Raw genomic sequence first — 16,175 nt, forward strand, 5'->3', positions numbered from 1 at the left:
GGATTTGCTCCAAAAGTGTAACCCTTTCTGCATATTGCTTATTGCTATCTTCTCGGAAAGGTTTGAAATTTCGTTTTCATTCATAACAGCCTCCATTTTCATATCCAGAGTTTATTTCCTATGCTAATGTGCTACGAGATGCCAATAAACAAAAAGTATTCAAAAAGGAGTCTGCTGCTGGGAGCTCTTCAACCGCCACCTTTGAACTCTTTGTCGAGTGAGCTTTAAATAGTAGCTTCTTCACTTGGGGGATATTTCGATGATCATGTAAAGCCCGCAAGTATGGCTGCAAAAATGACACAATGAATCTCTTTTGCAGATTCTAGAAAAATTGGCTTTGGTACGGGCAACGACCATGTTTTCAGAGGACTGATGATATCTTTATCTTGACACTTTAGTCTTTAGTGACACACTCCACGTAAAAGCCTTAGGTAAAGCGCTAATTGTTAGATGCTGGCTGTACGTCCATGGAAGTGCTGAAACTTTTCCCTAGCAGTAGGCTGGTTGTGGTAAAACGACTCCCGAGAATCATCTTATTCCAGAACCCCATTCAGTATGCTCCTTTTATTGCTGCGACGACAAATAGCGAGCTTTTCTACTTCATTGCTAGCAAAGCAAGGAATACGATTCAAACGTTAACAGAACGGATTGGACTGATGTTTTCAATAAATGTAGGAAACAACACCCTTTTAATTCACTATATCTGTACTATCTAACCTGTACAATTGAAGGCTGACACTTTCTCTGACCCGCCGGCCTTGATAAGAATATTGACTTTTCGCCAAGTATTCAAAAGTCGAAAGGCTTAGATTTTTTGAAACAATTGATTTCTAAAAAGGAAGTTACAAGAAGTTTTGATTTAAAGCAGCATTGTTTCTTTGTTTCGTGACAGTGTAATTTTCTGAGGTCCTCATGTTGAAACTAAAACAGCCTTTATTTAATGCCGCATGGTTGTTCTTATCACCACGGAAACTGTAATTTGAAATGAGACCGATACTGGCAAAATGACTTTTTACCAAATTCTTGAAATTTGTCAAGATGGCGAAGAAATCGTTTTCAATACATTAGGTTTCAGGTCAAAATCAGAGGGGAATTTATAAAGTTAATCTTCGTGGAAAATGTATAGAACCTTCTAGTCAACACGGTACCAAGGGGAGTTGTTATAGTGAGTTTTACATGAAGTACAAAAGCGCTCCACCGCATTCATAAACAATCGAAATATGGGCAAAGTTGTGGAATTTTATAAAAAATTAATTGAGCTTGAATATTTTATAACCCCATCACTCTGAGGCCGGTTTGCGTCGCATGTTTTTGTTTCAACAAGAACGATCCCATTTAAATGATGCACGATATTCTGCTCAGGACTTAACGACATTTAGTTTATAGCTTAAATTCAATTTGGCCTACACACGAAGAAGTATGGACCTGGAGTCGAGTAGAAATTGCTGCCTGATGATAATTTTATTGTGAGTCATTAGCTGCAGGTACGTAAACTTTTATCATACCCCAAGCAAGTTCAAAATTTTGCTCTGTTCGACTTTGGCAAGTTTGTTTGCATACGACCTGCTCAATCTAGTGGAGAAAAAGAAATTAGCTTAACGCACAGATCAGATGTTAGAGTTTTTGAAGTCATCCAGGTTTGAATTTTCGTTTGCATGGGCCCAACCGTATTGTGATTTCTCAGCACCTTTTTTAATAGATGCTAAAGACTTCATTATTTATGGATTCAACTTGAGGAAGTTTTTGTGGAAATTTAACGATAATCAAACGCCGCCATAATTACGATTAAGTGACTTCTTATATTGCTTCGCTTGCAAGTATTCGAGTTGCCGGTTATTTACTTTGTTATTCAAAATTTTAGCAATATGCGTGTCCTTTTCAAAAACACATTGTTTTATAACAGAATAAAGTAAGCCTACTTCAGTTTTACTGTCGATTTCCTTTAATAAAATGCAAGGTAGAATGATTTATTTCATGTTGTAGCTCGTGCCTTTAGCAAGCAATTAACCTTGCTTGTACTTTAGCAGCTCTCGACGACATCTATTAGCATATGTAAATGATTTGCTATGCTTATCATGCATTTATGGCTGCAAACTAACAGGTTTTAAGAATAAGCATTCAAACACTATTAGTCTTGGCTATGCTGACAAATGGAATTGATATTTAGAAACAAAAGAATTGCCTTTGCATTTAGTTGGATAAGTAAGCAAAAAGTTCTCAACTCTGATATTATTGGTATATTTGCTGTTACAGAGACACCTTCCTTAGACCCTTTGCTCTTGAGTCTGTGATCCTAACCTGCTCACACTTAAACTTTGTTCTTGACTAGCCCTCCCTCTATTGAGCATGAGTTTGGATGAGGCTGCAGAGCATGTCAGTTTTTGACGAGATCTTGTGTCGACAGTCATTCCAGGCACATTTTCCAAATGCAATTCTCCTTTTACTAACCATATAGTGTACAATCAGAAGTTCAATGTATTAGCACTTATAGTCAATTTGATGTGCAATTTCTTATTTTGTTGGTTTGCATCTACTGTATTCTGCAGACATCAGTGTATGTGTGTGTGTGAATTTTTCTCTACTCTACTATGCATCAAACTCTACTATGCATCCATTATCTGACAACAATTTAAAGTTTAATGTGAAGTTACAGCAGCAAGTTCTAAAAACTACAATGATGGTAAATTTAATGATAGATGGAGAAAAAAGCAGTATTCTTAAGGAGTGCTACCTAGGTAGATATATTAATAGGAAGAGAGTTACCTTACACCTACTTTATGCAGTCAGACCTGCATAGGTCAGATATCCTCAGATTATACAAAATGATCGACTTATGCAAAATCGACTTACACATAAGTTGATATTTTTGGACTTATGCAAAGTTTGGGAAAGTTGAAATTGTTTTACGATATCAAGCATCACACCTTAAGTATATATAGAATAGATTTTGAATATATAGAATGGAAGAATATATGTCTTCACATGCATAAATGTTAATCAGATGTCTGTTCAGTATCTAAAAATATTCACTGATTTCTCTAATAAATTGTATAAGCAACTAATAATAAATTATTAGATATTCCATTCTGCTAGTCTAAAAAGCTAAAGCCATCATAGCAGATGGGCCATCTGAAGATGCATCATTGGCTATGGCAAATCAAACTTTCCACCCCTTTTATCTCAACAGGTGGCTTGAATACCAGGCTGCTGTCCCTATCAACACTAACACCTAATTTGTTTAACTATGTGTTCCTTTCAAAATTGTGTCTCAAGAAGCCATTGAGATGACAATAGCTTTGTTTTGCTGCAAATTACCAACTTATGTGATGCCAATTTCATCAGGGACTTCATAAAATAATACGAATTATGAAAATATCTGACTTAATATGCAAATGAAATTCATACCTTTTATACCAAATGGCAGGGACCAAGCATCTTTGTCTTAGTTTTGGAATGTCTAACTTATGCAAGTCCTACTTATGTCTAATATTATAAATAAACTTAAGAAATAATGTGGATAATCTACTTGCCTTGACAGTCTCCACATTAGAATTTTACTTTTTGATATTTTTAAAATTTTATTAACAGGTCTTATATATGCTGGCTCTATGTCATGTATTATGATTTCATTTTCCAGGTGGCATAAGAAGCAAGATTTTCTGCCAAAATGCCTATAGTGACAAAAGTAAGTATCAAGTGATGCTGATTTTGGCAAAATTTTGACCATTTAAATGTATAATTTTCACTTTTGTCATTATTATGTAAATTTTATCAAATTAAGATAAAAGTTTGATTGGTTAGTATACTGATAATATTTTGTGTTTTCTTTCCTTTTTAGGGGGATCATGTTTGGATCCCTAATGGTGGAACTTCAGAATTTCATGTCCCCATTGGGGCACAAGTTGTCTATCAAGAGTCTGGAAAGACAAAATTAGTAGATGATGAAGGGGAGGTAATGTATTTGATTTGATTTTTCATATTTCAATTTTTTATGACATCATAGTGTCCCCATAGTGCCATTTTGTATTGTTTTTTATTGAATCAGCTTCAAACCCCCTTTGTAGATTATAGGTTTGCTGTCTAAGCTGGTATGGCTAAATAGATTTCAAATTTGCCTTCCAGCAGTTTAAAACTTCGTAAAGATATGTGTCTTCTGATAGCACTACCATTGTATTTTTCAGTGCAAAGAAGGGTGAAAATCTGTTAAATCTGTTTATCTGTCCTAGGAGCACTGGATCCATACCAAAGATGTCTCAAAACTACGACTTATGCACCAAACAAGCATTGAAGGTGTTGATGACATGGTATGTTTTTTAAAACTAGAACAAAGCTAAACAAAGACACAAATTTTTATACCATCCATAGCAGAAACAAACTGTTTCTTTCTATTAAAGCATTTATTTCTAGCATTTCTTAACACTAAATGAGAATTGAATAACTTTGTGAATAATTGCTGGCAAAGAGAGAATGCAATTTTTTGGCAGGAATCTTGACCTACCTCCTCCATGATAATTTTGTTTAAGATTGACGATTACAACATAAGCCAAGGTGGAACATTTGCCAAAATCCTACATAATTAGCACCAATGTTGACAAAAAGTTATATATTCTTTCTTTTTGTTTGCATTTTCTTTGTGGGATGTGGGATGTTTGTTATGATAAACATTATCTCTAAAATGCACAGCTGCTAATTATATCTTTATGGTTAAACAACAGGACTTTCAAGTGGATTATTTGTTGGTTTTCAAGGCTAATTGATGCTTTGCTAGTCTTAATGTCAAGGGCTCTAATTTTTATTGTAGCTTTTAGTTTTTTTATCACTGGAATACTGTTATAAGATAAATTAAAACTTTTCCGGTCTTTGGAAAGACCATTGGAAATTGTTTGTTTAGTTTTGTAGAACAAGTATCAGGTTGTCCAACTTTTGAAACTTCAGCGTGTTTCAAAAAACTTTTGCTGGGTTTCAAAGATTTGAAATCAGCAGATTATTGTACCCCTGAAAGCATTTCTAAATCATAGGCATTTTCATAGTAGAAATTCAATTAATAATAGATAGGCTTCAGGACTATGATGAGACATATGGAGATAAAGTTAAAACAATTTTCTTCATTTCTTTTCAATAACATTGCATGGTACCTCTTTTTACCAAATTAGTTCAAAATTAAATCAGAATTTTTCTTTTTTTCTTCGATAACAGCAACCACAAATTTTGTTTGTAAATGCTCTAATGAAATATTTATGATCTACAAAGTTTGATGAGATAAAAGAAGGGTCGTTTTTAAGCACGTGCTATCACCCAAGTCCCGTCAGTGCTTTCAAATTTCCTTTATTGTTTCTCATTGATTAAGTTTAACCACATCAATGAAAAGTATGAAGGCAAATAGAAATGTTTATTTATTTACAATTTATAGGCAGGTAAATTATAATGAATTCCAAGATAATTAAATTATTTTGTTCGATCAGCATACGATTATTGCTAAAAAATTTCACAGGCTATTTTTCGAAAAGCCTCGTATCCCTGACCATCTCGAAAATGGGCTTTCCATCTCTTTATAAAAATTTGATGAAACTGCACTTTAGCAAACCAAGCAAAATATTTAACTGAATTTTGAATGGTTCATCATATCATTTTTGGTCTAGTGTAGCATTGCCTTTTGAATAAAATAATCCAGCGCGATAGCTATCCAAAGTTGCGAATTCTTTTACTCACCATGCAGATCGATTGCTTTCAAAATAGCGATAAGTCTCCACGAAGGAATTTTTGTTGCCAAGAATGGGTTTGAAATCTACTTTAAAAACGATACCTAGGGATTCCTTAAACCCACTGCATTCAACCACATATTATTTGCGTATCTGTGTTATCTTTACAAAAACGTTTTTTAAAATTGTTTTTTTATTCTGAAGAAAGGAATTTTAAGTTTGGTTTGACTTGGCATTTGTGAGGACACATAAAAAGCGTGTTATTTTCATCTTGCCAAGAGAGAATTGTTGTCTTAAAACTATTCAATGTTAAGGAACCCCATACTTTGATCTAGCAGTCATTCAGTTTGTCCATCAAATGTTCATGCCTACCAAGGAGCATCTTGAAGAAAGTGTCTTTGGTATACGTTCTGTTTGAACCCACAACCTAACATGCCTAAAATGCCTCTATGTATCTGAAGAACACCGAGACAGTTTGGAGAAAAAATAGAATAATATAGAAAAATAAGAAATACTAGTGTTAAGATTAAAAACTTTGTTAAAAGAGAAAAATACTCAGAAACTTCTACATAGGCCATTTATTCTGGTTTTATTTGAAACTCTATCGTGTTTCCTCAGACCATGTCTTTATGCTTTCATCGACGCTATATTTGTTAACCCTAGGGACGAAAACACAGCTGAAGTGACATACATTTTTGATAACTTTCAAAGTACTTGTAATCGCAAATATGTAGCACATACAAAATGCAGATATAGCATTTTGTTTGCTAATTGAATTTAATGGTATTTATTTCAGATACGCCTCGGGGATTTAAACGAAGCTGGTATTTTACATAATTTATACCGAAGATATTACAACGGCCAGATATACGTAAGTTCCTCACAAAATGGGTTTGTTTATATTTGTAGACGAGTGAATTATTGAGTAGAGGAAAATGCCTTTTTTAATTTGGTTATTTGATGTCAATCAAAAGAAATCCACGACAAATAGAAGCTGAGATGTATTTTATACAGATTTTTAACACAGGAACTGATTGCTGTAGAAGCATTGGGACTTTTGTATCTGAACGTGTTTTGGATTTATCACGCTTGTCCAGTCTGGCTTGTAACACTTTGAGTGGGGCGAGAAAAACCCCACAATAGGGCAAGAAAAACCCCACACTGGGGCGAGAAAAACCCTACAATGACGCTATTAATCCTTTGCAATTTTACTGTCTCAACATAAGCAACCTACTTTTGAGCAAGTAAAATTTCCGTTTTAACAACAATCTGATGTATTATTTATCAATTTGTATTTTTCAATGAATATAATCACTTCTTTAAAGGAATCTTAGCTTCAACCGAGATCCGGATACTGCTTTATCATGTAGTGTTCATTCCAATGATGAGTTTTACTTAGCATCGTTTTTCCAATTAACCCAAAAACTTTCTCTACAATTTATTGCTCAAATCTATGCTTTTTGCAAATCGTATTCATTATTCACAAATTATTCACAAAAGTTTTCATTTCTCACCTGGTCTTGATCCTAGCAGGGTCACTTGAACTTTTATATACAAGGGGGCTCATCCGACAATTATGAGTGAGAATTTTTCTTGCGATCTGATACTTTTGGGTACTTGATTTAAAAACATACCTTTTTGATACTTATGGGTTTAACTAACACATAACAATAATATCAAAAACAGAAATAAAAGAGCAGATGTGTTTAAACAGAAATTAAAGGGAACAGTCTAAATTATTATAACTAGTGGTATCTTCTGTGCTCAACAACAAGATATTGTATTTTAGTATTTCTGGGTGTTATCAATATTCTTTAGCTAACAATTTAGGGTCTGTTAAATTTGTTTTTGATACTTTTAGGTGAATTTTAACAACCACGGATGGACCTCCCCGTATATAAAAAGCCTGAGTGACTCCCTTGGGATCCTGATTAGTATTGAGCCTCAAGCATTCCCTTGCTTTTTTGTTTGGTTTAAATTTTCATTTAAATTGTTATGAGCGGCCAACTTCCTTCCTCTGTTACGAGCTGTCTTTCCTTATTTACAATATTTTCAAAACTTTCCATTTATTCCAACAGCCAGTTCTACAAAATTGCAATTTTGATTCTCCCCATATTTGCATACCTCTCCCATCTTTTCGAGCAAAAATTTCTTTTGAACTTTTATCGATCTGAGAATAATTTAGATTCAGCTGAGAAATTTTTAGTTGTCTTAGGGCATAGTAAGCTCTATTTGCCTTTCAAAGGATCATGCACTTTTGCTTATTGTTATCATTATCCTATTCATTTTTCTGCTATTTTCTCTTACACATTTTCCTAAATTATGAAAAAGTGTTAAACATCAGTTTTGAAAGTTTAATTTGTGTTCTATCTTCAGCTCAGCAACTCAATACATATTATGCAAAAGCAACACGCTTTACATAATCGATAGACTCCACCAGTTATTAGCTTTGTTGATAATTAGAAAGATAGCTTTGTTCTTATTATGTTTAACCACTTGTTCAGCCAGCTAGTTAAAATATTCAGGGCATTAACTCTAGTTTAAATAACGTTACGTCTATCTTGCCTGTACGTCATCTTCTTCTGCGTATGAGAATAAGTTGTTTGTCATATGAATTACTTTGGATCTTCCAGATTTGTGACGAACAGTGTTTGATAAACCAAGGAGATGAACTGCCATATGATTACAATGAATCAGCATTGTTCTTTCAAATACATATTTATGTTATGTTTTGGTGGAACCAAGTTGGTTCACAATACCAGTCTGTAATTTTCTACTTCTGCACGACGACTGTTCATAGAGAAATGCGTGATGATTTTGTACGAAATCTTTGCTTTGTAAGAAAGTTGAACTCGGTATGAAAATTTTTCAACTTTGCTTCAAAATGGAAATGGTGCAACATTCAGTCACCACTGTGCATTCTCCTGCGTAATCAAAATACTGATCTTATCTGAATCAAATTTGAAATTTGACTTTCGCAAAATGCTGTTGTTCTTACAAGGTTTCCACAAGATGCTGTTGTTCTTACAAGGCTTTGTTTTGAATCTTTTAAAAAGATTTAGATTCAGCTGTACCAACGGCCTAGCATCCAAAATTATGCTCTCTGTCATATATATCTTTAAAGAACTTAAGTTTTAAAAGCAGTGCCTCATTCTGTTTCTCCAAAGAAGCGACTCTCTGCTCAAGGCATCTTATATATTCTTTCTTCCGTCGTCTGCAAATTTTCGCTGCGATTCTGTTTTTCTCTTTTATTCTCAACGCACGTGCTTCTTCGCTCTCTTCTTCGACGTTTGTTGCTGCTTTTTTCAACGATAGTTCTTCACATTCCCTCTTCTCGATTTCTGATTTTTCTTCAGTGTCAACAAAATCTGCCTTTGCACATGACGATCGTGGAAATTCATCATTGGTAAAATCACTGGACTTGCGCTCATCCGGTATTAATGTTTCTTCCGTGACTAAAAACATGTCAACTTCAGAGAAACTCTCCCCTATTTGACCTTGTATAAAATCTGGTACTCGTGATGCTTCACTGGGTCCAGTATAGCGACACATCCTATTGTCTGGCACATACATGGCCGGGCTTCGTGGTACAGGTTGTGGTACAAAACTCGGTCTATCGTGTCGTTCCCATGGTACAGTATGCCGTTGTTCGAGAGGAAATCTTCCCATTCTTACTTGCTGTGCTGGAATCGTCATTGAAAAGTTCGCATACTCAGTCTGCATACAGTCACTTTTTGTTGTGACAGGCTGCAAATACCTCGAATCCATACCTCCTTCAATTCAGTTGTAAAGCTTTTGACGATGCGTCCCTTTGCGCATGGGCATATACAAATTCATAGGCTATCAATGTTAATGACTGGCTTCGTGAAGTTTGAAATGTCAAAAGTGAATCAGACATTTTTCAGCCTACGTTTTTACCACAAAATACCTTGTGATACATCAAACTACCAATTAAAATTAATGACTGCTTGCAAAGAACGGTGAGATATAAACACACAAGCTTACCTGATATTGTAATCTTTATTTCAATGGCAATTTTGGTTTTAAATATACTTTATTGTGTAATCTAATGAAATCAATATTCTTCATCGCGTAGCCTAAATAGTTATTGTCTTAGAATTTTCTTAGGCGGAGCGGTCAACACAAGGAACCATTTCCGTTTTCAAAGTACCACCCAATCGAACTTTTATTCTAAGAAAAACCACTCTTAGCTTTGTCATGTTTTATTCATATCTCTGGGTCCTGAAACTTTGCTATTACCCCAGAATTTTTTAGAATTTGTAATTGATGAGGAATCATAACTACTTGTTTGTCATCTCGGCTTTGATTTTATATCATAGTATTTTTGACATTGTGAATTCATCAAGCTTATGCCGGCGTGAAATATTAGTCATTCTCGGTGTTTATTGCTTGGTCTCTATTAATAGTTGCTTGTGTTTATTGTTCATTCTCGGCGCGTTGCGGTGTTTCCTATTTTCTACAATCTTATTTTACTCATTCATTTAACAACTACAATCCTTGACAAAAGTCCTTGGAACTCCCTGCGACCAATGAAAGATTTTGAAGAAATAAAGGTTTCCGGCTGTAAGATACAGAAATATCCCCCCCCCCCAAAAAAAACAATGTTGGCTTAAAAGCCCATTACTTACCCTAGCTGATAAAGTGACACTGGACGAATTTCAAGCTTTGAAACTGTTGTTATTCAACATTGTTTCAAGGGGGAGAGGGGGATGCTACTGAAGTTATGCGAAATTTTAGCTTCGTGTACCAATGCTTTTGGTAAGGATTGTAGTTCCAAATCTAGACGTAGAGGAACGTCACCTTGCCATGGAAAATTAATTTAAGCAGTCGCTGATAAGATATAGGTTTACTGGTCATTCGAAAGAAAACTGCTTGCGTATAAAATGCAACTAAAACCGCTGCTAGTAGGCCCTTTCACATGAGGCCTTTCATTTCAATCATTTCAGTGTTATTGTTCCAATCATGTTTTTACGATAAACCTCTATCTCATTAATATCATTTTTGTAGAACTGGTGGGATTAGAAACAGCAAAATAAAAGTTAGATATCTTTAATGGAAGTCAAAATTTGTCGCATTTGATAAATTTACTTTGGTACATTTTGCGTGATAAAAAACTTAACAGATTCACTAATGTTTTAAAAACATTTTTTTCTAAAATAAATATTTCCGAACCTTGTCTCCATCCCCTCAAATACTGCCTTTCTAAACCCATCCCCATCCCCATCCGACTTTTTCTCCCCTTCCTACATGCTTTCCTTTCTAAGCCCCCCTCCCTTCCCTTGGACTACCGTCCGAATTCATTTACATCCTATCAGATTGTACCAAGATCTCAACTTGCAAGTTAATATTGCGTTCTTTCAATTTTGCGGCTGATATTTTAAATAGCTGCAGACAAGAGCCCATGCATCAACCATGCTTGCAACACAGACGTATAAATATTTTCAATTTAATAGCCAAACTGAGCTAAAATGTAAAAATTATGGTAAATTACGTCGCCAAGCGTAGATTTCATGTCTCTTAATTATCCTTCTAGTAAATCTTGGTTAAGGTTGGTGAGAAATTACTTGTTTCTGCTCATGCATTATCACAATTGTCACAAGTATTCTAAAAAATATGTATAATTTCGAGATTTCAATCATCTTAGAAAAAGAACAATTGTTACTAGTCATGTTATACCAAATTATTGTAATATAAATTCAGAATTTGAAAAAATCCTTTTAAACACCATTTTTATTATTTCTGTTTTCTGCAAATTATTTCAAATTTTTTAATGCATTGTGGGGTTTTCATACGTTGCGGATAAAGAAAGATTTTGTAATATCCTTTTTTTAATTTCTTTTTATTAGAGTGTGTGCTCATCTTAGAAAGGAGGGATCCTTCAATTTAAGCATTGCTTTCTGTGTAATTTTCATAAATTGATGATGTTTTTCAAGAATGTGTCCTAAAAGTAATGTTGCTTACGGTTGCACTCTATGATGAAGCTTAGGTAATGTTTTATGCTGTTTTTGATGTAGTGCTTCTACTCGCGTGTTTTGAAAATTCTTTCAATCTTGAGTTCAACATTGGGCAAATCTGTGATCAAAAATTGAAATTTCTCTAATGTAGAACAATTTAATTTTTGACTTTGATACTTTTCAAACTTTGTTGATACTTGATTGAAAATGTCCCTAGCTCTAAGCCTCGTACGTGTTGCCACGCAAATACACAGAGGACGAGGCAGGACAGTATGAACATTAACCAAAAAAATTTCTTACACTTTCTATTCATAACAAATGAGCTAATTGTTTAAAGCTTTTTCTATTAGACATACACTGGATCGATCTTGGTAGCTGTGAATCCCTACCAGATTTACCAGATCTATGATGCAGAGTACATCAAAAAGTACCAAGGTAGAAAGATTGGCCAACTACCCCCACATATATTTGCGATTGCAGATAATGCTTATTATCACATGAAGAGAGAGGCAGATAATCAGTGTATTATAATAAGGTGAGTATTATTAACCTCCTTTGGCTTACAAAAAACGAGGCTGATTCATTTTTGTGATGATATAGAATTTTATTTATTATCCGGTGTTTTGAACAAACTTTGTTCAACTGCATGGCTGTTAAAGACCCCCCCCCCTTTTTCGATTTAATATCGTTTGTTTGTAAATTCTTGGAAACTACTTAGTCAAGGCGGCAGAGACACAAATCTAGGGATATATTTTTTGCATATTTTAAGACTAATTACCATAGAATTTTGCAAAAGGCATCCCTTTTTCTTGCACGGGGTCTCACTTTTGCCTTACTCAGCAAAAGGTAGAGGGATTAGAGACTAAGAATCAGGTATATTGTTCTGTTGATCATATAGAAGCATGGGCGGGCCGTCAGTTTTCAACAAAGCAAGGATGGCCTTTGCGCCAGTACATGTGCTATATTGTGATTATGTAATCAGAAACAGTTGTTAGATTGTTTAGTGTCTTTAACTTCCAGTGGTGAAAGCGGTGCCGGTAAAACCGAATCAACAAAGCTGATCTTGCAATATCTAGCTGCCATTAGTGGTCAGCATTCTTGGATTGAACAGCAGATATTAGAGGCAAATCCTGTGATGGAAGGTAGGTCGTTATGCACGCTTTCGATTGTATTCCCACGCACTCGTTTACACCAGGCTTCACAACCATCTACATTTGAGAGTGCAACGCCAGCCTGTAGTCTTCTTGCAATGCACAACAATGTTGCATATTTTTAGTGGCATACTCCTTTCTTTTTGAAGTGATGATCAAAATCAATAATTTCTGTGCTTAAAGGATTTATGCCACCTATTTTTATTGGTCATTTTATTTATGACTAGGTTGGAAAACGGGTCAAAATTTAGGATTTTAAAGTTTTCCGTAAAAAATCTTGTTTTGAGGGAGCTATGGACGCAAATTATCACGTATCCGTGACAAACCTAGACTGGTTTACACTAGGTACGATTAGGAGGTTGTCAATCTCAACGTCACAGCATCACGTGACATTTTTCCCGCCAAATTTTATATAGCCGTTAAGGGGGTCTTAAAAACATTTTATAGCGATAGGCAGCTATTACTTACAAGTATCAATACTTTGCATCAAATTATATGGCAGCAGTCCTTCAAAACTCACCTTTTTTTCTTCCATAAAGATTTTCTTTTGGACGTATACGTTTTCTCTGGTTTTTTCTGGGAATGCCAGCATCCGGTGACGTTTGTTTCTTTGCCTGTTCTTTTCACCATATGAAAGATGCTTTATATATGTCTTTAAACGCGACTTTCATTCAATTTCAATGCGATTCTTTGTTTCATTTTAGCCTTCGGAAATGCCAAAACTCTGAGAAATGACAATTCAAGTCGCTTTGGCAAATACATCGATGTTCATTTTGACAAGTCAGGTTTTATAGAAGGAGCCAAAATTGAACAATATCTTTTAGAGAAATCACGCATTGTCGCCCAGGTTAGTAATCATAGTTGCATTCTAGCTCGATTTTTTTCAAAAAATATAAAGTTGCAGCTCCAGTTTTAATAGGTACAAACCATCTTTGCCACTCGCTAATTTCTTATGATATTTACACTACCAGCTGATTCTTATTTGCTTGGTGCCCTGTGCTCGTTCCATTTTAATGCTTATGATTATCAGCAAGTTATTGAAAAGTTCAAGAAGGAATTAATTACCACCTTCTGTTCCATTTTAGCAATTTTCTCTAAAGTTTTTGTGTTTTGTGTTCTGCTCCTTCTTCAAGGTCTTTATCCTCATTTTTCTTCTTCTTTTCTTCCTCTTGTTTTTTATTCTTTTTTTCTTTATTTTCTCCTTTGCTTCATCTTCTCTTCTTTTTTCCCTGCTTATGTGTATTCATCTCTTTTCTTAATATCAATTTTCCTCTTTTTACTATTCAACTTGTCATACACTTCTTTTAACTCCCTTACTCTTCATTTTGTTATTCTTCTTCCTGCTTCCAATTTCTCTTCTTTGTTTTTACCTTCCTTCATCATTAGCGTTTTCTTCCTTCTTTTACATCTTCGAATTGGTTCTTTTACCTCTAACTTTGCATCCTTTTCAGGGCTCTTCTTCAGCTTCTTTCCTTTTTTCCACTCTTCTTTGCCTAGAATTTTAACGAGAGCTCAGTCATACGATTAGTTACCAAAATTCAAAATGACTCTTTTTTAGTCCAAGGATGAAAGAAATTACCATATTTTTTACCAAATGCTGGTCGGAATGAGTCCGATTGAAAAAGCAAAACTTAAGCTTACAAATGCAAAGGATTACTATTATCTAACTCGTGGGAACTGCCTTAAATGCGATGGTGTTGATGACAAAGAGAATTTTGCCGTCATTAGAGGAGCTATGAAGGTTTGTGTTTGTGAATTTTACTACATCACAGCTTAACATATTATTTTTGCAAAAATAGAACATCTTGATGTCATCAGTGCCCGTTTTTGGTGATAGATTCTAATTTTCTAAGCTATCTACTTTTGCTGCTGCCGCTATGATCTCTCTCGGCATGGTTTAACTCTCCTCTTGATTCAGCAAATGTTCTATCAGAGTGTAGTGTTTATTCGATTTTTAATTGTATTGTCAATCATATTATTCAATGTCGTTTTATTCAATTTTTAAAGGTTTTGTTGTTTACGGATGATGAAACTTGGTACATTTTCAAACTCCTGTCTGCAATTTTACATCTAGGAAACATAAAATTTGAAGGTATGTGTTGAGTGTTTTGACAATGACGTAATTACTGATAAGTCAATACCCAGGGCCAACCCTGCACAGATGGTCCAACATCTAGGCCTTGGTTCAAGTCGATATTTTATTCCCTTTTGTTCCTATTTTCTTTGGAATTTAACAATATTTGAAAAGCTGTTTGAACAAATTGATAGGAAAATAAACCAATTCAGAAGTCCAGGGGTAATGTTTGACATGGAGATTCCAATTTACGCATGCGGCTAAGTGGCGCGAAATATGTGTACTGTACAACAATTTTGCCTGCTTTCAAACTCAGTGCAGCATCTTGCAAGTGCAACATGAGTGGGCAAATAATGGAATATTGCATTTGAGAGAATTGTTGTAAAATTTGTTGTATGGTTTGTCTAAGATTTGCTACGGATTTCCAATATGAATCCAAGCTGAATTTACCAATTTAGGACAGACCTTCCAAATCAGCGTTGTAACATTTTAACAGCTCTTTTTTTTAAACTGAGCTCTCTGGTTGTGTATACTGGCATACATTGTTTGACTGTAATTTTTTAGTTAAGTTTTTTTTCGAGGAAGATTTATCAGTTTACTCATTTCAACTCTAAGACAGACCTAAGACAGAACTTTTTTCTGTTACATATTTTTTTGCTTAAAATGATAAGATCTATCGATATCATGATGAAATGCTATTTTCCAGCCAAAGCAGAATCGAATTTGGATGCATCTCAAGTCACAAACATTGAAATGATTGAAGTTGCTGCTGAGATGCTCGAGGTATTTTTGTGAATTTGTTGAGGGGATGAAAATAAAAACATTCAACAATGAAACCACCTTCGTTCTTGTAGTCATAGACTATGCTCAATGGTAATTTTGATACATGCCAATTGCATTTTAACTACACGAAGAAGGGATTGCTAAAGGATCGTTTCAAAGACTTCAAAGAAAATAAATTTTTCAAGTCCATTTTTCAGATGATGCCAAGAACTTTCAGATGGCTATTCCAAGTCCATTTTTTTTCGTTATGTTACAATGTGACATGTTCTGGTTTTATTATTGCAACTCCTCAGAAACCTGCGAAAAATGCTAAGATGCTGGTTTATATCGAAAAATTGGCTGATTTCATTTTACATTTCTTTTGCAACTCCCATTAATGATGCACTAAGATTTTTTGAGGTCGGAAGTATTTCCGTGAAGGAATCATTAGGACAATCCCATGCAACCCGTGTATACCCATAGCCAGAAAGGGGAGGCCCTGGATGGAGAAGAG

At 34.7% G+C, this 16,175-nt stretch overlaps 2 protein-coding genes across 3 annotated transcripts in view; one reads left to right on the forward strand and one right to left on the reverse strand.

The window, feature by feature from the left end:
* The first annotated feature begins 48 nt into the window (after window positions 1-48).
* LOC135684525 (myosin-VIIa) overlaps window positions 49-16,175 on the forward strand; it is a 48,914-nt gene continuing 32,787 nt past the window's right edge. Inside the window, exons 1-11 of one of the 2 annotated variants that reach the window (XM_065200112.2) lie at window positions 49-1,484; window positions 3,638-3,685; window positions 3,839-3,952; window positions 4,227-4,304; window positions 6,496-6,570; window positions 12,025-12,209; window positions 12,695-12,816; window positions 13,530-13,672; window positions 14,384-14,566; window positions 14,833-14,917; window positions 15,606-15,682. In XM_065200112.2, coding sequence (XP_065056184.2) covers window positions 3,668-3,685; window positions 3,839-3,952; window positions 4,227-4,304; window positions 6,496-6,570; window positions 12,025-12,209; window positions 12,695-12,816; window positions 13,530-13,672; window positions 14,384-14,566; window positions 14,833-14,917; window positions 15,606-15,682 — 1,080 coding nt within the window. In that variant the 5' untranslated portion in view covers window positions 49-1,484; window positions 3,638-3,667. Of the gene's footprint in view, window positions 1,485-1,536; window positions 1,638-3,637; window positions 3,686-3,838; window positions 3,953-4,226; window positions 4,305-6,495; window positions 6,571-12,024; window positions 12,210-12,694; window positions 12,817-13,529; window positions 13,673-14,383; window positions 14,567-14,832; window positions 14,918-15,605; window positions 15,683-16,175 lie in introns of those variants that run through there. The other variant, XM_065200113.2, reaches the window with a different exon arrangement.
* On the reverse strand, window positions 7,289-11,029 carry LOC148957577 (uncharacterized). The gene has a single exon (XM_089115053.1). The coding sequence runs from the start codon at window positions 9,465-9,467 to the stop codon at window positions 8,781-8,783; it is 687 nt and encodes a 228-aa protein (XP_088971179.1). The 5' UTR covers window positions 9,468-11,029; the 3' UTR covers window positions 7,289-8,780.

Source organism: Rhopilema esculentum, chromosome 21, assembly GCF_057945365.1.
Source record: "Rhopilema esculentum isolate cy_ngs chromosome 21, ASM5794536v1, whole genome shotgun sequence".
NCBI classification, from domain to species: domain Eukaryota; kingdom Metazoa; phylum Cnidaria; class Scyphozoa; order Rhizostomeae; family Rhizostomatidae; genus Rhopilema; species Rhopilema esculentum.